At 49.7% G+C, this 24,653-nt stretch overlaps 1 protein-coding gene across 1 annotated transcript in view; it reads left to right on the plus strand.

Annotated features, from left to right (window-relative positions):
• Positions 1-2,620: 2,620 nt before the first annotated feature.
• HARS1 (histidyl-tRNA synthetase 1) overlaps positions 2,621-24,653 on the plus strand; it is a 28,122-nt gene continuing 6,089 nt past the window's right edge. The window contains exons 1-10 of the mRNA XM_006273416.4: positions 2,621-2,778; positions 2,862-2,951; positions 6,899-7,018; positions 7,351-7,446; positions 8,658-8,783; positions 9,057-9,164; positions 10,051-10,149; positions 22,465-22,558; positions 22,891-23,018; positions 23,121-23,363. Coding sequence (XP_006273478.1) covers positions 2,686-2,778; positions 2,862-2,951; positions 6,899-7,018; positions 7,351-7,446; positions 8,658-8,783; positions 9,057-9,164; positions 10,051-10,149; positions 22,465-22,558; positions 22,891-23,018; positions 23,121-23,363 — 1,197 coding nt within the window. The 5' untranslated portion in view covers positions 2,621-2,685. The remainder of the gene's footprint in view (positions 2,779-2,861; positions 2,952-6,898; positions 7,019-7,350; positions 7,447-8,657; positions 8,784-9,056; positions 9,165-10,050; positions 10,150-22,464; positions 22,559-22,890; positions 23,019-23,120; positions 23,364-24,653) is intronic.

Here is a 24,653-nt window from a genome sequence, read left to right on the forward strand (position 1 = left end):
TGTTCTTTAATCTCCTTGTGTTTAGCCCAAGATTCAATTTGGTGTGGACTGTTGGCTTTTTGCATCACAATAGCCATATACCTCCTCAGAGGGCAAAGCTGCCTTTTGAGCTTAATGATCTTCAATCTTATCTCTGGCACTTTCTAAAGTGAATGAGAATGAAGCTGTGCTGCACTGTTACCAAGACTTGTGTTTCTTTCCAAACTGAGAAGTGATATAAATAGATACACCAGGTTGTCAAGTATCTATGACAGCTGTTTCTATCTGTCATGAAATAGTAATATGCTGCACTTGAGTTTACTGGCACTTGAATGGATAGCTGACTGGGATTTATTTTCAATTGTAAAAGAAAGTTTCCCTGGCTGACTACAGTTCAGAATACTGTGTTTCTTTTCAGAAGCAGGACCATTTTCAAATGAGTAAACCTGAGTAGTGGCTTTAGCTTGTATGTCTGCAAGGGATGCAAGCTAAACCAAAAAAGGCACTCTTATATAAGACTATCTATTGAGACATAGGGGTTATGTTCACAGGTCATGCTGCTGTTCATAAGTTTTTCCCAGGTAGACAGTCTGCCATGATTTGGGGCCTAGTGTACTTGTGTCCTCTGAGGTCTCTGGGTGGAATCACTGTTTTCCCTTCCTTAGACCAAGTGCTGCATCATGATGTTGGATACCACTGGTTCTTACTCAAGTACCTGAAGTCAGTTAGACCTAAACAGTTCCTTGGGGAACCCCTAACTGCTGCCTTAAAATTATTATGTTTGCCCATGGGAACAACATAGTTCAGAAAAAGTTAAAACAAAATGCCTGGTTCATATAGGGGCCTCATCCTCGTGGGCCCCTGGGATGTCTGACATTCCCTGAAATCTGTCCCTGTCTTCTGTCTCTGCATATTCTGGGGTCCTTTTTGTTCAGTGAAAACTCTGCCCCCTTCTGTCTTTGAGCAGAATTTAATGGTGTATATAGTCCCTTAAGCATTAGATCTGTTATGGCCTGGTTCCTAGTCTGGCTACCACAGCAGTGGCTGGGATTTAGCCACAAAAATAAAGAAAAACTCATGGCCCTGCCATTATTTTTGGACAGGGCTTAAGGTTTCATGGGAGAAGGGGTATGTGGAGCCAACTCCCTCTTCTTGTGAACATTATCTGAAAATCCTCCTATGGAACTAATTGTGTCTATGAGTGCACTAAGCTTCCCAATAACCAATTCAAGACATGTTATCCATAAATTATTAAAGGCCACCCCTAATCTGCTATGAGTCCTTAGACAAACTTTTATTTTTTTAAGTGTGGGAAAAGGCCATAGATCTTAAAAGGGTTGGTCTATTCCTAACCACCAAACTATTCTAACTATACATGTGAAAACAGCACAGCTGTCCCTAGTATAGCTGTAGTTACACCAGTATAAAGGTGCTTTGCTTCTATAAATTATTCCTAAATAAGGTATACCCACATAGGGCATTTTCATACTTGTGTTCCTGCATCCATAGACAGGATATACCATTCTAAGAAAAACTGGAACATAAACTAAAATAACCAAGGAAGGTGGGACCATTATGAGGAACATGAAAAGTATATGAAGCTTTGCCTGGGGGTTTAAAGAGAGTTGCATGTGAGGGAGGAGCTGGACCAGAACCACACTGGTTACACTTTCTTCTTGAGAAAACTGGATGAGCCCAGACTTGAAAAATTATGCACAGAAATCCAAGTGTGTCCCCTAGGTGGCTAGTTAGATGGTTAACAAGGTTATGGGCAACAGCCAGAATCTATCCCTAGGGACTTTGTTGGGAGGGGGGGAGAACAGGAATACAGCTGGATATCCAGGGTGAGAGGGTGCAGGTGATGAGTTTTACAGAAGAAAGTGGCAAGGCTACTACCAGCAGGGGCAGCTTGCAAGCCTATTTCAGAAAAAGAACAAGTTCAAGGCCTGAGAAACAAGGCAAGAGTTACTGTGGGTGACTGATCTCAGTGGTTGGTGCTGCCCTGGGGCCTGAGGACACGGGCTGGATGCGGCGGGACGCCAGCTGCTTCCCTGCAGGGCAGTTGTCGGTTTCCTGCACCTGTCGTGGACCTGGTCACAGCACGTAGATGATGCAGTCGGTGCTTCACTCAGGCCCGGCTGCGGGGCGTAGAATGAAGAGGCGGCATGTGGCAGCAGGCGGCCTGGCTCCCGCGTGCGGGCGCGGTGGGGCCGGGGCCGGGGCCGGCGCGCGGTTGAGCCAGGTACGGCGGGGGCCGGGCCCGCGGGACGCGGCGGCAGCCGCCAGACTAGGTCGCTTGCCTGGAAGACTGAGCTGTGTTGGCATGGCAATCGGAGAGCATTTCCAGAGCGCGCTTCTGGCCCCTAGGGGTCGCTCAGAGCGCGGAAAGGGAAAGCACTAGAAGCCTCGCCCATGGCTCATTGGTCACTTCCTGTAGCTCATGTTCCTCTTCCGGTGACGAACAATAACCGGAAGTGCTGCCCCTACCCCAACAGTTAATGATGCGGCTCGGCTGGTCCTACTAAGTGGAAGTTCTCCAGCTCCGCCTTCCTGTTTCCGCGCGGCCGGAAGTCAGAGGAGTCTCCCGTCGGCCTCGGCGCGGGGCAGTAGCGGTGACGTGCGAGCCTCGTCCCGGGCCGTGGGGGTGGGGCCTGCGCCTTGCTTTTGCGCAGGCGCCAGCGGGGAAGCGGCGGCAGTAGCGACACTATGGCGGCTGAGGCAGCGGAGTTGGCTGAGGCGCTGCGCCTGCAGGCGGACACGGTGCGGCGACTGAAGCAGGAGCGGGCCGGCACCGAGGAGGTGAAGCCGTGAACGGTTGGGCGCTGGCCCGCGCCTGGGAGGCCCCACGCAGCCCCTCATTTGGCCCCGTCTCATACCCGTAGGTGGCGGAGCAGGTGGCCAAGTTGCTGGAGCTGAAGGCACGGCTGGGCGTGGATGACGGACGGCCCCGCTTCCTGCTCAAGACCCCCAAGGTAACGCGCGGCTGGGCCGAGCAGGGCAACAGGATGCATCTCCACCACCCCTGCGGGAGGCCGTGGCACCACCGCTGCGGATTTGGCCCTTGGCCTGTGCGCCGGCTGCAGGGCTGGTGGCGCTGTTGTCACGGACAGACCTGGTCCCAGCCTGAGCCTGGGGCAGAGGAAGGGCCAGGTGTTGTCCTAGCTGTGATTGATCGAGAAGCAGAGGAGAGAACACTGGTACTGTCCGTTGCACCAGCTGTGCAGTAGGCACAGCTTCTGGCCGAGCTTTGGGCTGTCAAACACGATTTCTCAGGTGTGCGCTGGCCTGAGGTCCCTGGGGCACAGCACCTGATGCCTGAACTCTTGTCCAGCAGCTCTGTCCACGCGCAGCTGGTGTAATCGACGGTACCAAACAAAATCCTTGCTCCTTGCACTGAAAAACTCTATTTAAATGGCAGTACTTGCAAGCTGCAAACTTGCCTTCCTAGTTCAGTTACCCTGTGCTCTGTTGTGGCCCACTTCCCCTTCTTTCAGAGATCAAAAAAAAAAAATATGTATAAAGAGGATCTGTGTACTTGTGCCCTCAAACACCAAAAAGTATTTTCTGCTATGTTAGGATATAATTCCATAATGTTCAGGGCATAAGACAACACTGACTGCTTGAAATTAGGAAAAAATTCTCTAGAGGGCAAGTTATTCCATAAAAGTCTGTTTCAGCTTTTCTTGCACCTTTTTTGGAAGTACCTATTAATGGTATGATCCAGGGCTGTGACTCCTCTAATCCTTTGTAAACCATTTGGGACAAGTAACTGCTCTTCTTACTACCAAACCCAGAGATGCAGGTTTCCAAGGACCTGGAAGGAGCAGGATTGCACTGACCAGCCAACAACTACATGGTGAGGGGTACTTTTAAAAATATTTGTAAACAAAGTTGCTTGTAGTGTCTTAGCAAAGTCTATAATACATGAGCACCAGCATTCTCCAACCCCACCAAAATACAAACTGCTGAGGCTTAGCAGACTGGATATAAAGAAAAACTTCTTCACGGTTTGTGTGACTAGAGTCTGGAACAGACTCCCAGCAGGGGTGGTTCAGGCACCTACCCTGGAGATCTTCAAAAAGAGACTGAACACACACTTTGCTGGGATTATTTGACCCCCAGCAGTCTTTCCTGCCCAGAGCAGGGAGGGCTGGACCCAATGACCTCACAAGGTCCCTTGTAGCCCTAAGTTTCCATGAATCAGTTGGGGTCTACCCATCTCAAGGAGGCAGCTGGTAGATTTTTCAGGAAAATGGCAGCCTACCCCACCATCTCCCAGGGCTGATTGTGGTACCTGCCCCTTCCACACCTCTGATTGGCCAAAGGCGGCCAGTGGCCCTGCCCCTTGCCACTATTTAGTTGCAAGGGCTACCTGTCATGCAGCCCTGCCCCTTGCTATCCATTGGTGGAGAGGGGCAGGGCTGCACCGGCAGGCAGCCCTCAGCAGATCAATGGCAAGGGGTGGGAGCCATCTTGGCCTCTCCTTCGTGTGGGCTCTCCCACTGGGAAGCCAGCATTTTATTTTCAGTAGATTCTTGTGGACCTTGTCCACTTTCATGGGCGATCCTGGATTTCATGATTTCCATGAAATCATGATTTTGATAGGTTCCTACTTACCTGATGGAATTTGTATTGGTTCAAGTAAACTAGCTCTGAATGACATCTTCTGTTTAAAGAATCATGTATGTATACAGTAAAAGTATCATAATGTGGCTTGTTCCATTTAGCACCAGATAAAGTGGATGAAGACGTTAACACTACTTGAAGTGATTCTTTCTTCAGATACCAGTGATGAATGTAACACGAATGGTTGGACGTTTAGGTTCAAAGACCACATGTACAGTGGTGTTCACAGTGTCTCTTGTTGCGGCAGCAGGAAGATCGTCAGTACAGTTAGTCTTTACTGCTCTAAAAGCTGGCAGCCAGCCTACACTAACACACCCTTGGCTCCTATCCCCCATGTATCTGCCTGGTATAGGACCAAGGTAGGAGAAATGCTAATAGTTGTTAGGTTGGCCTGGGTCAATTACTCAATACCACATCTGCAAATATGGTGAACGGTCCTCCCACACTCACTACAAATGGAGAGGCATCTTTATCCAGTGATTTTTCTATTTTGTGTGTCAACAATCCCAATCCATAAAGGGGTAAATTATTTAAATTCTTTAATTTACCTATAGAACGGGCAATGGCCAGCAGCAGGACCTGGCAACAGTCAGTATCTTAATCTTCTAGATGGTCCCTGTCCTTCTGGGGCTTAGTTAGTCTCCAAGCCTTTGAGACTAAACCCTCTTTTTACCAATGACATCAGCACCAGTGGTTTTTATGGAGAGATGTCCGTATCAATAACAAAGCAGTCCACACAGAAACCTGTAGTGAGTAATGAATATTGGCCACTACTGCATTAGGCTACATTTGAACCAGCAACGTGGAGATGAAGTGGTTGGTAAATTGTTTCTTTAGTCTGTCTACCTCCTGAACTTATATTTTCAGTCAAAAATATGTGAATAAGATCCAGACAATGAAAACAGCTAGTGACACTCATCCCTGAAATGTTTGAGGAACTCCCAGCTCCTGGAGTACTAAAGGAAACTTAGCCCCAGCTTTCCAATACTTGGCAGCCATGTAATCTTAATACTAAAAGCTAATTTTCATTACATGGCCTGTGAACTCAAGCATTATTCAATTTAATGTGTCAACTTTCTCTTCCCCCTGCACTCTATCAGTTTAAGATGCAGACATTCAATTGCCATGCCACATTAAAGATTAACTTTGTTAAGTCAGCCACAGGGTGGTGCTGAAGAACATGAGAATGATGTGAAGAGTCTTAACAGGTTAAAAATGAAATAAGAGCTCATCCCTTTGGAGAGCAAAATAGCCCTCTTGGCCTTATTTTCTAAAATGTCAGATTTTCTGTGAGAGAGGATTCTGTCATTAGAAGATACTTGTAAACTGGATTCTTTCTTCCTCATTTTCCAAAGCTCTTCTTTCTTCTCTAGGTCAGGGCTTGTCAACCTACAGCCCACTGAGCCTTTTGGTCTGTGCACATGGGGCTTCAGTAGCAGTCACTTTTCTTTTCTTGGGGCAGGGAAAAACAATTGCAGTGGGGGCAGGTGCTTTGCCCATGCCAGTGCAGGGAAAAGCAACAGTGGAGGGCACTCTCCCTGTGCCAATAATGGTGAAAAGTTAGTGGTGACAACTGCATATTAGTGCCCACCCACCCACTCACATGCCAGTTTGCCTCTGACCCAAACTGGGTCATTCTGGCCTGCAGCCTTAAAACATTGCTGACCCCTGCTATAGGTGTTTTGTTGGACCAAGTGCTGAGCTTGGCCTTTGTTTCAGAAAAATCAGCCCCTGCCTGGTACTTGTCTAAGCTATGAGCTCTTCACAACAGGGGTTTTTTGTCTTGGGACCTGTCTGCAAGGCACTAAGTGTGCTGTTGATGCAGCGGGAATGATTGGGGCCCATACTGAATTCTCTGTATTCTGAATACTAATGCTTTTTTCTGCTGCCTAAAAATCTCTGGCTCACATTTAGTTGTCATCTCTGTCTAGCAGCTATCTGACTAGCAAGGCCACTTCCAGACAGTGTTCCCTGACTTTCATGTGTATCAGGAGTTGGTCTAGGAATCTCCTGTTCTCTCTTCTCTGGGTCAGGGAGGGCTTTGCTTTTGGGTTGGGGGGGGTTTTGCCTTCCACCAAGTGTGATTGGCACTTTGTTTTCTGAACATCATCTCACTGGTTTCATAAATACTAACTGAAGTCACCTGTCCCACTGATGCTTTCCTCTCTTTACCATGTACCATGCACCTACCTGACCACTTTAATATTAGCCTGGGTTGAGTCATTAATTGTTCAAACTATTAGTGTTTTGTCCTCCTTGTTTTTCACCCACTCCCTTTGGGGTTGGCTCTCAGGGCACCCGGGACTATGGCCCCAAGCAGATGGCCATCCGGGAGAGAGTCTTCAGCACCATCATCAGCTGTTTCAAGCGTCATGGGGCTGAGGTGATTGACACCCCTGTGTTTGAGCTAAAGGTAGGTATAAGGGTGGCATGATGGCATCTGGGAGGGGAAGTCTGTGGTAAGAGGGTCTTATGGGGCCCCAGCAAGTAGGATTGTGCCCATTGAAATCTTAGACAATAGCTGCATTAATTATGACCTTAAGGGTAGGTGTGCTGAGTAGAGCTTCAGCCTGAGCAGCTCCTATGAAGATTGAACTCCTCCTCTAGCAAAGCTGGAAGGAACTGATTTATCCTTGTCTCTTTGCATGGAGTCATCCTACTTCCTCTGTGACCCTTTTCTTCCTCTTGTTCTCCCTCAGTTTTTATTGCTTCTCACCTGAAATACCACTTCCTTGTTTTCTCTAGGAAACCCTGACTGGGAAGTATGGGGAGGACTCAAAGCTCATCTATGACCTGAAGGATCAGGGGGGAGAGCTGCTGTCTCTTCGCTACGATCTGACTGTATCCTTCTGGTGTCTTTGCTGAATCTACCCTCTCATCTTACTTGGTACATTCAAACTGTGAGCACTGTCATGCATATGTCCAGGGAGGGCAGTGGGAATGGCAGTGTCTTAGCACTCTGCCTTGAACTCTTATTCTAGTCCTAGTGGTGGGGTGATTGGACAGCATAGAGGAGTGGAGATGTGAGTTCCTGGTTGTGCCTTCAATTGTCTGTTAAATGGGGGTTAATGGCTTCAAGAAAGGAGAAAACTCCATATCTAGTTGGTATTGCTCTGAGGAGCTGGCATAGGACTGTCCTCTTCTTTCAGCTTCAGTGACTGGTAGGGAACATGAGTGCCTCTTAACTTGCTCCTGGAGATGGGTGTGTACCCTGTTGAGCCATCATATCGGGGTAGAAATAATTAAGCCATATTCTATGTGGAGTGATAATGGCTGGGTGGCTCTAGAGCAGGCTTATTCAATATGTGGCCTGCGGGCTGCCATGTGGCCCGCCAAGCCATTTTATCTGGAGCATGGGGCTGCCGCAGGCCCCAGCCAGCGGGGAGGGGAGCTGCTTACCTGCGCAGGGCACAGGGGAGCAGCCCCGTGTGGAAGGGCAAGCAGCGGCTGCTGGCACTGCCGGCCCGCGCATGCCTCGTCACCTGCCCGCTTCAAGCTAGCCCCACTGCCCTGCCCTGCCCAGCCCCACAGCAAGGCCCTGAGGGGGCCGCTTCTCATGTGCTGCTGGAGACGGGAGGAGGAACAGTGGTGGAGCCGTGTGCTGCTCAGGACGGGACGAGCCTGCACCGGTCAGTCCCGAGCAGCACGCGGCTCCGCCGTCGCTTCTGCTGGCCGGTGCAGACCTGGCCGGCCTCCTCCCGTCCCCAGCAGCACATGGGAAGCCGGCTTCGGCTGCATGCTGCTTTTCCTGGCTGGTGCCAACCCAGTTCTGCCCAGGCAGGTCCTGCAGTACCATGTCAGTCCGGGCATGGCACCAGCAGGCCGGGCAGGCCCCAGGTTAACCATAACCATGACCATGTCAACCCCTGCAAGTTCATTAGAGTCAAAGGTCACGTGACATCACTTCCTGATATGATACCACTTCCTGTGATGTCTGTGAATATGGTGATAAAAAGTTCGCAATCCAGCCCCACATTCAAAAAGGTTGGACAGCCCTGCTGTAGAGCATGGAAGATGCTCTCTGGGTTCCATCCTTAACCCTTCATTCTCAGGTGCCTTTTGCTCGTTATTTGGCCATGAATAAAATCACGAACATTAAACGCTACCACATTGCTAAAGTTTACAGACGGGATAACCCAGCCATGACAAGGGGCCGCTACCGGGAGTTCTACCAGTGTGTGAGTAACTGCAGGGGTGAGCTGAGTGTCTGGGGCAATGTTCCTCTTTGGGACTTGGGGAAAGAGGAAAGGAATGTGGGTGGGTCTGGGATCATGGCTTCTCACCAAGCAGAAGGAGTGAGAGAGTTCTGTATGAGCCTGGGGTCTTGGCTTCTGTTGTTCAAGAAAGAGGGGGCAGCACAGTGATGTTTGTTTACTGAGGAACTTGGTTGTTGAAAGTCTACCCCAGCTGGGTGGTAGTGCCTGTTCTCACTGCCTTTTCCTATGTCTTAGGATTTTGATATTGCTGGCCAGTTTGACCCCATGATTCCTGATGCTGAGTGTCTGAAGATAGTGTATGAGATCCTGTCTGCACTCCAGCTTGGGGACTTCCTTGTTAAGGTGAAGGCAGAACCAGGGGCTGATTCATTTTGTTTTCTACTAGAATATGGAGCAAAGAGGGTTTTTTTTCCTTTCTACTTATTCTAGGTCCTGACCTGGCCCTTTCTACAATGCATACTTCAGCTCCATCCACAACCCATTGTGTCTGGGTATCTATTAGGGGTGCACAGATAGAGATTTTGGGAGCCAATACAAATATTTAAGGAGGCATATCGGCTGATACTGATCTAATACAGCTGCCATCAGCTGGTAAATCTGGTGTGGTGGAAGAGGAGAGGGGAGGGAAGGGGTGTGGGGGGCAGATCAATGACCCCCATGATGAGGGAGGGGGCAGGGGCAGATGCTGCCCATCTGGGGCAGGGCTCGTGGGGTGGGGGCAGGTCATGTTGCTGCTTGCACCCCAGGGAGGGCATGTGCCCCCTGGATCTTAAGGGCGGGCGGCACCTGCAGTGTGGAGCCAGAGCCAACGCTGTGCAGGGGCTTTTCTTGCTGGGGGCTAGGCTCGGAGCAGGCTCCAGTGGCACTGGGAGGAGGCTGCAACCACCCCAAATTTTGACACAGCTCCGCTCCCAGCCCTGTATTGCCACCCAGCACAGCCCCAGATGAATGCACCACCTCCACCCAAGCTCCTGGAAAAGCTGGGGCTGTGCTGGGTGGCAGTATGGGACAGAGCAGAGCTGCAGCAAAATTTGGGGTAGGCCTCCTCTGAGTGCAGCCGGAACCCGCTCCGAGCCCGGCCTCCAGCAAGAAAAGCACCCCGCAGTGCCAGCTCTGGCTCCACCCCACAGCTGCCGCTTGCCCCGCACCGCACAGATCTGTGGGTAACTTTCATTGTAAATAGAGTACATCCACCAGGTTCTTACAGGGTGACTCTGCTTCTTCCCAGGTCAATGACCGGCGCATTCTAGATGGGATGTTTGCAGTTTGTGGAGTTCCAGACAACAAGTTCCGGACCATTTGCTCCAGTGTGGACAAACTAGACAAAGTAAGGGCTTAAGCATCCTGCTGCTGTTACTGCTGTGAATTCCCAGGCATCAAAGGCTTATTGGACAGATTAAGGCCATGGAATCCAACAGGAGAATGTTACTAAATGCTGAGTCATTTTTCTTTGCTTCCCACCCATGTTGGGAGTGGTTAATATAAGCTCATTGCCTACATGGTGCATTTGGTTTTCCAGGAAACGGCCTGTGCTGTTCTTTTCCTTTAGGGTCCCCAGTGTTTCGTAAGTCAGCAGGAGGTTACAGGGAAAGGCATCTTAAATCTGTAATTCTTTAATTCAGCAGCACATGACCTAGAGGCTGTTGCTTATGAATCTCCAGAGCAGGGAAGCTCCCTGAGTTGGACATGGTGTTCTGGGCCAGTTAGCATAGTTACTTAGTGTGGTGCTAATGACACTAAGGTCCTTGTGTGAACTGTGGGTTTTGCAAAGGTAATTTGGAGTATGGAATATCTGCCATACCAAGAGAGACCTTAAAGGCAGGACTCTTCAGTTTGAAAAGGAGAGAAGGCTGAGGGGATATGATAAAGATCTGTGAAGTTATGAAGGGTGTGGACAAAGTGAATGTGGAACTATTATTCACCAAACCTCAGAATACTAGAACTAGTATGTAGTTTTGGGGCCCATTTAGTACTCTCTGCCTATGTGTCCTGTTGGCAATCTGGTACAACATGCTTTTCCCTGACTGAAATTAGCTGAAGACAGGTTTAAAACAAACAAAATAATGTACTTTTTTTTATTTAGTGTGCTTAGGTCATGGAACTTATTGCCATTGGAGGTAGTAAATGCAGGTGGTATAGCCACGTTCAAAAATGGATTAGACGGATTCACAGATGTTAAGTCTATTAGTTCTTATAAGAGTCAGGGATGCATATTCTGACATCCTTAAGCCACTTATGGTAGATGCCAGGAAGGGTATGACATGGAATGGATCACTCTGCAGAGTGTCTGTTACTCCTACTGTTGGAGATGGGCCTGTTTGTTGCACAGTGGCAGTGGGTCTATACCAGGTGTGGGCAATTATATTCGGCTGGAGGACTGCTTCATGAGTTTTGGTGAGCTGTCAAGGGCTGCAAGGGTAGCCCTGCTCCTTGACAGGTGCCTTGCCCCCTGGTCACAATCTTGGAATTCAAAGTCCTGTCCCTAACCCAGGGGTGGGCAAACTATGGCCCATGGGCCAAATACAGCCCACTAAGCCATTCTATCTGGCCTGCAGGGCCTCTAAAAACTTATAAAAATTAATATTTATCTGTCTTTGGTTCCTGTCAAAGATGACAGGAGACAGGGTCAGTAGAACCCAGGGGGGAAGCCCTGGTGGGCTCCTGCAACAGCAAGGGCCCGCCCCCCAGCTGGAAGCCCCTGTGTAGCAGGGGCTTCTGGCCTGGGACCATGTGGCTCCTCGTAGCTGCACTGGCATGGGAAACTCAGGTAAGAATGTGGGGGGAAGGGTGAGGAGGACCGTGGGCAGGGAATGAGCTGGTGCTGAGCATGAGGGAAAGTGGCCCTTCCCCGTGGCCGGTGCTCCCTGCTGCAGCCGCTCGCAGCCCGTGCAGGGCTGTCCTGAGCAGGCACAAACAGCCCCACGCAGGCTGCAAGCGGCTGCAACACAGGGCGCTGGCTGGCTGTGGTGAGGCTGCCACCACTGCCTCTGTGCTGCCCGGCATGCAAGCTCCAGGCAGGCAGCAGCAGCGCAGCAAGCAGGGGGGCCACTTTCCTCCATGCCAAACAGCTGCTGCCGCTGTGGTGCAGCCCTGACAGGTGAGCCCAGAGCCAGTGCAGGGCCCAGGCTGGCAGCAAGGAGCACTGGCCACGGGTCAGGGGAGGGGCTGCTTTTCCCCTGTGCTCAGCACCAGCTCATTCCCTGCCAGTGAGCAGGGGGTCAGGGCTGTGTGCAGACCCCCACCTGTACGCGGAGCTGAGGAGACACTAGGAGCGAGCAGGCATGGGAGCCAACAGGAGCACGGGGCCTGCACCAGTGTCCGAGGGCCAGTGCCAGCAGGGCCCAGAGCAGGGCAGCAGGAGTACAGTTCCTGGCCAGCAGGGGCTCTTTGGAGTCGGGCCAGCTCCCCCTTCTCCCTGCTGGTGCAGCCCAGCCCGGCTCCACAGACCCCTGCCAGCCTGTGCCCCACTTTGGGCCCCACCAGTGTTGGCCCTGGGACATTGGTCCCAAGATGGTGACCAGGGGGCAGGGCACCTGTCAAGGTGCAGGGCTACCCATGCAGCCCTCGACAGCTTGCCAAAACTGGATAAGCAGCCCTTCACCCAAAATAATTGCCGTCCCCTCCCCCTTGCTCCGGAAGTACTTCTTTCGGGGGGAGTGGAGTGCCATCTTGGAACCAGGGGGAAAAAATCCTATACTAAAAAATCAAATGTCTACTATAACATTTTAATTTATTTAAATATTATTTTTGTCTAATTTGTGTGTTTGCATAGTGTACAGGCAGTCCTCTGACTTACGACACGATTGGTTCCTGAAAACTGCATCTTAAGTCGAAGCGTTGTAACTTGAAACCGATTTTTCTCATAGGAAACAATGTTATAAATGAGGGACTGTTTCCTGAACCAAGGCCCAATACCCTATTTTCACCAAAAATAACCCAGAATTTTATACTCAATCAATTATAGATGAGTAATATAGCTACATTTATGTATTTATATTGTAAGTAGCAACCATATTGATTTGGAAGGACTTCTTTGAGGTGACTTTGCCGGACTTTTTGAAGGGCTCTTGGCTGGAGTCTTCTCAAGAGTCTTGGCTGCAGGTTTTTCTGGAGTCTTGTCTGCTTCTTAAAGTGTCCAAGGAAGATTGGACAGATGTCCTCCAGGGAGTTGGACAATGCAGCAAACTTGTTCAGTGGTGTGGTGTGGCGTCAGATCAAGCGCTGTAAAGTTGAAACTAACATCAGAAAGTTGAAACAGGGTGTCAGTTTATAAATGTTGTAAGTGCAAAACGTTGCAACTCAAAACATTGTAAGTCAAACTGCCTGTATATAGAAGTAATGACATAATAGTTCAAAATAGTCTTACTGGTGTATGCTGTGGAAGGGAGTGTGTGTTGAGGTGTAGGTGGGTGTGGGGAAGGGTGGAGGTTATGGGGATGGATGCATGTATGGGTGTGGAGGGGAGAGGGTTTGGGATGTGTATGGGAGGGGTGGGGGGCATGTGTGAGGTCATGTGGGAGGGTGGTTCCTCAGAGTCTCCGCAGTGTGCCAGTCTCCAGAGCTGCATGTGGAGGCAGCGAGCAGGACCAGCCTGCTCAGCCCCACAGCACACATTTCTGCACTCCCACCCATGTCCCCAGTTGCACATGGTGGTAGCGCGCAGAACCAGCCTGATGGTGATAGCGCACAGAACCAGCCTAATCCAGCCCCATAGCATGCAGCTGCAGCACTCCTGCAGTGTGCAGGGCCAGCACAGCCTGGACCCATAGCGCATGGCTCCCCACACTTCCAGCCCCCTTTTTCCCCCAACAGGAGTCCCTGGCCCAGTGAGGCCCTTACCTGGATTTCTTGTCTCACACAAAGCAAGGGCTGGGAAACAGCCACAAGGTCGCCAGCAAAAGCCTCTGCCAGGCAGAGGCTTCCTGTCTCTAGTACCCCCTAGTTTGGGGCTCAGAGTGGGCCAGGCCAGGCTGGGGTGTGGGCTGGCTGCTTAGCAACCAGAGCAGCACCTCCAGCATGGAGGCACCAGAGGGGCAGCATGGTATAGGGCCCATGATAATTCTTTCAGTTTACAGAGGGGCCCCATGGGACCAGATGGAACTGCCTGGTGGGCTGAAACCGGCCCCCCAGGTCATATTTCGCCTGCCCTTGGTCTGGGCCCACCAGGAACTACAAGCCTACTGTCAGTGGCTAAGAGGTTACTGAATGTACAATAACTAAATTATTGAGATGACCAATGATAGCACAGGAACAGGACTGCAGGTTATAGGTTAATAACTTGGGTAACAAGGATGGACACCAGCTAGTGCCCACTGCCCCTTGTATGCATCTAGAAAGCAAGTGGATGCTGCCCATTGGCATTTGCTTGGAGATGGGCATAGGTGAGCGAAAGCAAAAGGCCCATGGTGAACTCAAAGTTGCCCAGATAGTCTCCCAATAGCACCTCCTTCCTTGTCCGATACATGAAGAGCTTGGCCAAGACTAGGAGGAGGTTGACCAGAAGGTCTTGGGACTTTATGGAGCTACAGATGGGTTGTGTATAAAATAAAAGGTGCAGGAAACAGTGCAATCAGAACCTCAATAAGATAAAGTCAGAGAGGGGCTGCAGTCTGGCTGCCGGGCCAGATGAACCATTAGTATGACCCACTATGATGCTACTAATTTTCTGTGTATTCCTGGAGCATGTGGTCCCACCACTCAACTCAGTTGCCATCTAGTACTGCAGCTGCATCGGAGTGTTCAGAAGTTAGTTTGGGGGCCCATTTAGTACTCTGCCCATGCATCCTGTTGGCAATCTGGTACAACATGCTTTTCTCTGTTTTGGATCTGTGATATAGACTGGGGCTGTCTAGCTTCTGAGTGACCAGGGTCTCCTGGTTCCCTGGGCTGCACTCCTCGCAAGCCATATGTTGCCTGTGAGCTCTCACTTGGACAGCCCTAATATAGATGACTATGTAGCCATGTCCTAGGCAGTGACTTTGCTAAACCCTGGGTCTTGGAGTCCAGGGAATTCAGCGTGTCAAACTGTAGCAGGATTTTAGAGGGTCTTGAGAACAGAAGGCAGGATTTTTAAGGCCTTGCCAGTCAGCCACAGTACAGGTCCCAAAATCCGGTTCTCACAGGGAATTTGTGAATGCCTGGACCATAGAAAGTGTCTTCTCAATGGCTGTGTAAATCTGGCCCCTGGAGATAGTGCTGTGTAGCTCAGCAGTAATGTGTCTGGTGTCAAAGTAGGAATTGCATAGTCTGTGGCAGCTTAGTGTAGCTGACAGCAGTGCCTGTAGGCCACCATGATAATGGGCAGATGTAACACTTGGAAACATTCTTTGCCTGTGTTATGGATGCCTGGGGAGATGGGACTGGTGAGGGAGCCATCCCCAGTGCTGGCCAAAGGGAAGTGCAGCAGAAGCACAGGAAGAGCCCGTGGAAGGAGTCTATGAAGAGTATGGCAGGTGAGGACAGATCATGCTGCTGTGTCTGACAGAAAGGATTCAGTGTGATGGGAAAAGGGAGCAAGTATCAAAGGGGACTTCAGAGGCAGCAGGTACCATGACTCCATCCACTATGATATGCTTCAAGAAGAATTATTTTGCTGTATTAGTCTGAATCGGGCAGAAGGCAGAGTAGATTTGCACCTTTTATAAATTAAGTAAATTGGAGGTCATTTAAGCTCAGACTTACAAAAGCTCATGCTATACATCTCTGATTTAGTCAGTCTACAAGGTGAAAATCTACTCTCTCTCGCTTCAGAAAGCCTGTTCTGTGTACCAGAATGTTGGCATGACAGCTGTCTGCCAGGCTTGTCTGTGTTGATGCACATCTACACTGGTGCATAAGCCATACTAGCTGTGGTGTGCTTGCTTTGCTGAATAAGCTCTTATCTGAATAAGCTCTTATCTGTAATTCTCAGGCAGGCTTTATGAAGCTGGGGATAGGACTATAAAAATTTACAGTTCTTTGCTAATAAGTAAAGAGGGGGGAAACCTTAAAAGAACACTGTCACTTTAAAGAGTCATAGCCCAAACCAACCCACTATAAAGTGGGAGTAAATAGAGTTAAGAAAACCCTGGTAAACTTCCCTCGGCACAGGGCCAGGGCAAAGCAGTCCAAAGCAGAAGGTGAATGATAGTGCATGGGTTAATTGGCCTCCTCCCTTGTAGTCCTACATACCAGGGCCCCTCTCTCCTGAGAGTTTCCATAATGCATAATCCAGAATACGGTGTGTCTGCTTGAATGGATAACACTGAGAAAGTAACACACTGCCAACGACCTGATACTTTGCTGTCCAAGGCAGTCTGAAGAAACAAGTACGTGTGGAAAGCAAAACTTCAGCATTGCCAACATCCACAAAGATGCTCTTAGAGACAGCATGTTGCTGCCAGGTCACAGGTTGGAGACCACTATATTTATTCTTGTGGAGCCCTCCTTTATTGAATAAAGTCTACTGGATGCTTATGTTAAACTGGTCTGCAATGAAATATGTAATGCTGATGCCTTGTTAAGATGAAGTTCATGCCTTTAATTTCCAGTCCAGTCTTGTTGGCTGCATTCTCAGGCCTTGTGTATGCTTGGAAAAGGAGCGGAAGTTCTGGTTTTAGAAAGAGATGGCAATCACTCATTAGTACTGTACTGTAGACAGGGCAAGTAGTAGCTTTAATTTGGTGTTGCTGGGTGAGGATCTGCTGTGAACCACTAACACAACTTGCACAATTTTGTGATAAGGTCTTACAACATACTAGCAGTCTTCTTATAAATGCACCTTTTTCCTACTGCGGCTATCATTTGGAAGGCTGTAGTATTCATTCACAACTCCTGAAGCAGCAGGAGCTAAAGGGTAGACTGGCCTGAGGCAGGCTTAGATGTTTTTACAGCTGTTGATTGAATTTTGAGATCAAAACAAAAGCTTTGTTTGCCTTGCAATTCCTGAATTTTACAGTGGTTTGGTTCCTCAGGAACTGGCTCACCTGAGAATTTTTTAGGAGGGCAAAAGGCAACACTATCGGAGTGACAATGGCCTAAAGAGAAAGCTATGTAAATGGGTAGTGTGTGAAGTACTAGTTGTTTGGAAGTGAATCCCTTGCCAGGGCTAACAGGATACAAAATTGTACAGGTGGAGACTTCCAAAATTTGGCTCCTACATCATATATAAGGCCCAAAGTAATGGTCTAAGCCAGCAGTTCCAAACTGTCGCACATGTACCACCAGTGGTATGCAGACAACCTGTGAGTGGTATGCGGAAGACCGCAGGGAGGGGCAGACACAGACACACAGACACCCAGCCGCAGCAGAACTCAGCCCGGCCACGTGTGGAGCAGCACCCAGCAGGTAAGTGTGGTGGTGGGGTGAGGGACACAGATCGAGGCCCCCACAGCAAGGAAGGGAGGGAGTGGGGCAGGCACTGGGGTGAATGGGGCCCTGGGGCAGGTGGTGGGACAGTCAGAGCCTGGGCAGCTCATCCAGGGGCATGGGGGAGGCTCCAGCTGCTGCATGCCCTCTGGGGAGGATGCATGGGGGCATGTGCTCCCCAGATTTGTGCATAGAGCAGGGGCAGGTTGCTGTGCACTGGGCTCTGTGCCCTGCTGCCATTGCCTTGGGAGCAGCATGCAGTGCTATATGTCTTCTGCACACTGACTATGCTGCATCCCCTGCCTGCCTGGCAGCAGCAGGCACATGGCAGCATGCGTGGGTCTAGATGCAGTGGGGCGCAGAGTCCAGCAGGCAGCCTGCCTCTTCCCCATGCTCAAATCCACAGGGCACATGACCCCCATGCTTCCCTCGGGATGCATGCAGCAGCAGGAGGCCCCCCCAGCCCCCTGGAAAGGCCCACACCAACATGGGAACAGCTTGGGTAGCAGGAGGGGCCCTGTCTTTCTGTGTTGGCCCTCCTGAGGGTATGGGGCAGGCCAGCCCAAGGGGAGAAAATCCCCAGGGAACAGCAGGCTGCCCACTGGGCTCTGCGTCCCACTGCCATTGCCTCCGGAGCCGTGCATAATGCCATGTGCCTTCCACCACCAGGTGGGCAGGGGATGCGGTGTAGCCAGCATGCGGAAGGCACATCGCCTTGCGTGCCACTCCAGAGGCAACGGTAGCGGGCTGGAGAGCCCAACACTGTGGGCAGCGTGCCTCTATCCCACAAACACATCTGGGGGATGTGTCCCCCATGCCTCCCCCAAGGTGCACGCAATGGCAGGGATCTATGCCCCTTGTGTCTCCCTCCCAGCCCTCCTGGGTGAGCCTTCCGTGGCTCCATCCCATGACTTGACCCGGCCCCGGGGTTCCATTCACCCCAGCCCCTGTCCCCCTCCCTCACTATGGGAACCTTGATCTGCACCCGCCTACACCGCTTCCCTCTCCTCCTCCTCTTCCTCCGCAGGCTTACCTGCTGGGCGCTGTGTGTCTGCATGTGTCTGTGTCACTCCCAAGTTGCAGCCTGCCCAACCCTGCTGCTGCCCCTCACTCCTGACCCACAGTAACCCGCATCCAACCAGGGTATGCAGGGACCTCGCCGCCCCAGGCTCCAAATCCCACACACACGCACCCCCGCAGCCCCCCACACCTCCACAAATTCTCTCACCCCTCAACCATATGAAGTACCTGCACAATTTTGAGTTTTTAGCTGTGCAATTAAGATCGCAATTAATTGCAACTAACTTTTTTAATCGCACAACTAATTGTGGTCAAATTTTTTAACTTTAATTGTTTTATATGGCTACCGTAATTGATAAAACAATGTTTTATGATTGCTAAAGGTTTTGATGTTGTTTTACTACATAGTCTCTTACATATGTGTATGACAAATTTGCTGGTGGTACTTAAGGTTGTATCATTTTAAATTGGTTGTATGCAGTCTGTCAGTGTTTGGGAACCGCAGGTGTAAACTGATATCCTTTTTTGAAACAGGCTGGAGGATTTCTGAGTTAATTCTTCTTTGAACTATAGGATATTTAGAAAAACATTCAGTCTTTATTTCAGAGATTTCCAGTAATGGCAAATATACCACAAACCTTGTAAAGCTCTTCCAGTAGTTAATTACCTTCACTATTAAAAGCATCATATTTTTAGTTGGAGACTTGTATCTTCAGCTCCCAGCCACCTTTTTTGTACTCTTTGTTTACTTAACTGAGAGCCTGTTATCAGTTTTGTGCCCCATATAGGTAATTAGGCTGTGATCAAATTATCCCATAACCTTTTTCTGATAAGCTGAATTAATTGAGCTTATGGCATCTTTTATTAAAGACATGTTTTCCAGTTCTTTAGTCGTTCTTATGGCTCTTCATTGAAACCTCCAATCTGTCAACAGTGTTTTTCAGCTGCAGAGAGAAAAACTGAACACAGTATTCCAATGCCAATGTACTACATCCAAATACAAATCCACAGAGGGTTGTGGGTCACCAAGAACAAAAAAGCAAAGCTCAGTGCATAGAACAGCTGCTTTCTTTAAAAGTCTGAGCACTGGATTGATAGTCTAGGTATTCAACTAATCCCTGCTCTGGTGCAAGCTCTGTCTGTCTCTCTGGAAAACCTTCATAACCTTTGTGCTTCAGTTCCCTTCTATTGAGTAAGAAGAGTTAATTAAGCTTGTCTGCACAGCAGCAGCTGCAGCCTGGGTAAAGATTCTTAAGATAGCTTTACATGAGTTAGGTGGAGTATCACTAGCAGCATTACCCAGATTTCATGGCAGGTCTTGTGTGCCTTAAGCTGCAGCTTTCAATACCCAGAGCAGGTAAGTTTAAAGGTACCTTGGGTGCATCTGCATGAGAAGCAGGGACTTGCTTAGTGTCGTGAGACTTGTTTATTATCATTGGAGTACCAAGTGTTCTCTCTTCCTTTTCTACAGTATTTTTTTCTTCTACTCTTTTCCACACCTTCATAGATTCATAGTCAGAAGGGACCTCAGTGGGCCATCTAGTCTGACCCCCTGCCCCTGGCAGGCAAGAAAAGTCACCAACCGTGGGGTCATGTGATCCCAGCCAGATGCCTGTCTACTCTCCTCTTGAAGACCCCCGAGGATGGGGTGAGCACCACCTCCCGTGGGAGCCCATTCCAGATTCTGGCAACCCTGACCATGAAGAACTTTCTCCTAATGTCCAGCCTAAGCCTTCTCTCTAGTAACTTATGGCCATTGTTCCTTGTCATTCCAGGGGGTGCCCTGGTGAACAGATCGTTGCCTACTTCATGTTGCTCTCCCCTTATGAATTTGTACGCTGCCACAAGGTCCCCTCTCAGCCTTCTTTTGGAGAGGCTGAAGAGGTTAAGGTCCCTTAGCCTTTCATCGTAGGGCCTTCCCTGCAGGCCTCTAATCAGGCAAGTGGCTCTTCTTTAGACCGTCTCCAGGTTGTCCGCATCCCGCTTGAACTGCGGCATCCAGAACTGGACATGGTACTCCAGCTGTGGACTGACCAGTGCCGCATAGAGGGGGAGAATCACTTCCCTGGACCTGTTTGTGAAGCACCTACGGATGCATGACAAGGTGCGATTGGCTCTACCAACTGCTTCATCACATGGGTGACTCGCGTTCATCCTGGAGTCAACAGTGACTCCAAGATCTTTTTCTGCTTCAGTGGAGCTGAGAAGGTCACCCCCCCAGCCTGTAGGTATGATGGCAGTTCTTCCTCCCTAGATGCAGCACCTTGCACTTGTCCGTATTAAAATGCATCGTGTTGCTCTCTGCCCACTTCCCCAGCCTGTCTAAGTCAGCCTGGATTTGGTTCCTCCTCTCCAGGGTGTTAGCTGCACCCCATAATTTTGTGTCATCCGTGAATTTGGACAGGGTGCTTCCTTCCCCCTCATCCAGATCACTGATGAAGATGTTGAACAGCACTGGCCCCAGAACTGAGCCCTGAGGGACTCTACTGCCCACATCTTTCCAGGTTGACACCGATCCATCCACTACCATCCTCTGAGTGCAACCCTTGAGCCAGTTTGCTACCCAGTCTACCGTGTAATCCCCTCAGTTTATTTATAAGGAATGGTATGGGATACCTCGTCAAAGGCCTTCTTGAAGTCCAGATAGATAACATCCACCTCGACTCCTGCATCTAAACAATTGGTGGTGGCCTTGTCATAAAAGGAAACTAGGTTAGTCGGGCAGCACCTGCCTGCTAAAAACCCATGTTGGTTACCCCTCCACATCGCATTAGCCAGCAGGCTTACACAGATGTGCTCATTGATAATTTTTTCTAGGATTTTCCCAGAGATAGAGGTAAGGCTGACTGGTCTATAGTTCCCTGGGTCCACCTTCTTCCCCTTAAAGATCGGGGCGACGTTTGCCCTCTTCCAGTCTTCCGGAACCTGACCCAAGCACCATGAGCACTCATATATCCTTGCCAGTGGATCAGTTATGACCTCCGCTAATTCCTTCATTACCCGTGGGTGGAGTTCCTCCGGTCCCAGTGATTTGAATACATCCGGTCCCTCCAAGTGTCGTTTTACCGTGTCGGGATTGACGGTTGGTCAGCTGATGTTCCCTTTGTTGGTGTCTGTGATGTATTATGAGGGTTCATCTAGATTTCCGTTTAAGAAAACAAAAGCAAAAAACTCATTGAAGAGCTCTGTGTTGTCCCTGCTATCCGTCACTAAGCCCCCCTGCCCATTCTGTATGGGTCCTATGCTACCCCGCACCCTCTTTTTGCTCCCAATGTACCTAAAGAAGGACTTCGTATTGTCCTTAATCCCTGACGCTAGCCTGAGTTCTAGAGTTGCCTTGGCCTTCCTGACCGACTCCCTGCAGGTGTGGGCCAAGGAAGTATACTCCTCTTTGCTAGCTACCCCCTGCTTCCAATTCCTGTACACCTCTTTTTTTTTTGCCCTTAAGGTATCTTGGATGCCCCTGGTTAGCCAAAGGGGCTTCCTGGCCCCCCTTGCTCCCTTTCCTCTGCCATGGGGTTGACTCACTCTGAGCCCAAAGAATGGTTTCCTTGAGGAATGTCCACCCATCCTGGGCCCTCAACACATCCAAGGTCTTAGCTCCTAGCACCCTGCTAACCAATCCCCTGAGTCTATTAAAGTCAACTTTTTTAAAGTTTGGTACCCGTGCCCTGCTGGATATAATGCCCACCCTTTGCTGGATAGTGAATTTAATCATTTGGTATTCACTGTCCCCTAAGTTGCCTTGAATCCACAGGTCCCCCACCAGGTCATCCCGTGGCCAACACCAAATCAAGCAAGGCGTTGCCTCTGTTGGGACACCTTACCTCCTGCATTAGGTGGAGGTCCTGAATACAGGTTAAGAACCTGCGAGAGCAATTAGATCTAGCTGACTGCTCCTCCCATAATATGTCTGGGTAGTTAAGGTTTCCCATGACCACCATATCTCTAGCCCTCGCAGCCTTTTCGAGCCTTCCTTTAGCTTTCTCTGAGTTCTTATCTTTTTTTTCCTAGTACAGAAAAAATGGCCCCTACTACTTGCTTCCATCCATGATGTTCATTCTTTCATATCTGAGATGAATTAAGTAGGTCTTGGAACTCAGAGGCATAAAGATGCATTAAAGACTAATGTGTTGATTTTGGTTTGCTGCTCTCTTCCTCTGAAGCAGAACAGACGGAAACCTTGAAGAGCTGGTAATGAGGACTCCACTGAGAGCAATGCCCAGCAGCAGCTTCAAACTCAGAGCTGTGCATGACATTCTCATCTCCTCCACAGGTGATGTGGGAGGATGTGAGGAGCGAGATAGTTGGAGAGAAGGGGCTCTCAACTGAGGCTGCAGATTGCATTGGGGAATACGTTAGACTCCACGGTAAGTTCTTTGGAGCTTTGCAATCTTGCCCCTGTCCTTCAGCATCCAGGCCAATAGGGAGTCCCTGTGGGTCACATCACCCATCCAGCAACCAATCCAGCTTGCTCAGCCCCTACACAAGGACGGTCAGCATTTTGTAGACCCTAGGCTGCTGCTGCTGCTTCCTAGGCCAACCTAAGTGTGGTTGGTACCCTGTGGATGGGAGATGGTGATGCACAAGGCTGGAGCAGCAAGCAGGTGACTGTGCTGCATAGAGTGAGCCCTAAGAGCTCTGGCTAGTAACCTCGTCCTCCCTGTATGGTAGGTTTCAGTCATGAGTCCTGTTTCTGCAGGTGGGCTGGACCTGGTTGAAGAGCTGCTCCAGGACCCAAAACTCTCCCAGAACAAGCTGGCCAGGGAGGGGCTGGCAGACATGAAGCTGCTGTTTGAGTACCTGATGCTATTTGGCATTGCAGATAAGGTGAGTGGGGCAAGGAGCAAAGAGGGCTGCTGCAGGCTTGGCTGAGTGGCCTTGGACTCTTGTAATTGTGCCCAGTAATGGAATTCCCTTTCTATTGCACAGATCTCCTTTGACCTGAGCCTGGCCCGGGGTCTGGATTATTACACGGGGGTGATCTACGAGGCTGTCCTGCTCCAGCAACAGAATGACCATGTGGAGGAGCCAGCCACTGTTGGCAGTGTGGCTGGAGGAGGCCGCTATGATGGGCTGGTGGGGATGTTTGATCCCAAGGGGAAGAAGGTTCCCTGTGTGGGCGTTAGCATTGGAATCGAACGGATCTTCTCCCTCATGGAGCAGAAAATGGAGGTAAGTGCTGCCCTGCTTTGCTTCCCCATGTTCTCAGGGAAGAGAGACTGGCATTTGCCCCTTCTCCCTGCTAGTGCAGAGCCATGGATTTTCAACTCATCTAGTGTGCTAGTTACTTGCTTAGTTACTCCCCTGAAACAAGGTGCAGTGGCTCTCCCTGATCACACAGCTATAGGCATGTGAATATTAATTCAGCACAACAGTGGTTTGTGCATGCATCTGGCTCATTTGTACAGCTAGGGACTGTATCACATCTGGTCTCCCCACTTACACTTTTCATAAGGCATTTAACCTCAAGCAATTTGTCAACTCCAGGAATGTTGCAAATAGTGTAGGAGTGGCTGACTAAATCCATCTCTAAGAAATGGATTGTGGCACTGGCTCTATTTAACAGTCACATTTCCAGAGGAGCCTGCCAACTTTGAAGTCTGGCCTCTGAGACTCCTTGAGTCTCGTTTCACTCCACATTTATTTAGGAGTTCCAAGTACTCATGCCTCTGATTTGTTGCATGCAGTGGGTCTTTGTTTGAGTACCTAAAAAATGAGGCACTCAAAATCAGATGCTACTTCTAGATTCTTGGACCACAGCAATTAGAGCATCAAAAATTAAACATACTTTTCTAAGCTCAACCCCTTTGGTTGCCCATATAGATATAAAGCAGGATGGATTCCACTGATGGGAAAGAGTTGCATCAGAATTGGCTTTTGTGGTCTATTTGAAGATGTTGCATTTGCTTGAAGGGGGCTGAACAGTTTTGCTTAGTGGATCCTCACATTAGGAAAATTCCCCACCAAGAGATAAACACTATGAAATCCCTTCTTGTCTCCTTGGGGCTGTAGAGGGAAGGTAGCCAGGCATTTGCTCTGCTATGTTCTGTTCTAAGGGTCTAGGGATGACAGATTCTTGTAGCCTGTAAGGAATCGGGTCCCCACCTGCATTTGTACTGGCTACAAAGGAATGGCTAGCCAGTTGAAATGGAGGCTATCAAGGGTTAAAGGTGACCAGCAGGGGCTTGAAAGAATTTCCCAGGAAAGGGTTTTGTGCTGGTTTTACCCTAGAAAGATGAGAAATACCAGCTCCATCTTCCAAGAAGGGGAGGCAGGACTTTGTAAAGGAGTTTTCTTAGCTTCAGCTTGAGAAGACTGACCTCTGATGTTTCACACAGAGTCACAGAAGTTTAGGGCTGGAAGGGACCTCATGAGATCATTGGGTCCAGCCCCCTGTCCAGTTTGGTTTGCATTATGGCCGTATCTGTGTTCCATGCACTGTAATGGCACCTGCTGCCTTCA

The sequence above is a fragment of the Alligator mississippiensis genome, chromosome 9 (genome assembly GCF_030867095.1).
Source record: "Alligator mississippiensis isolate rAllMis1 chromosome 9, rAllMis1, whole genome shotgun sequence".
Lineage (NCBI taxonomy): Eukaryota > Metazoa > Chordata > Crocodylia > Alligatoridae > Alligator > Alligator mississippiensis.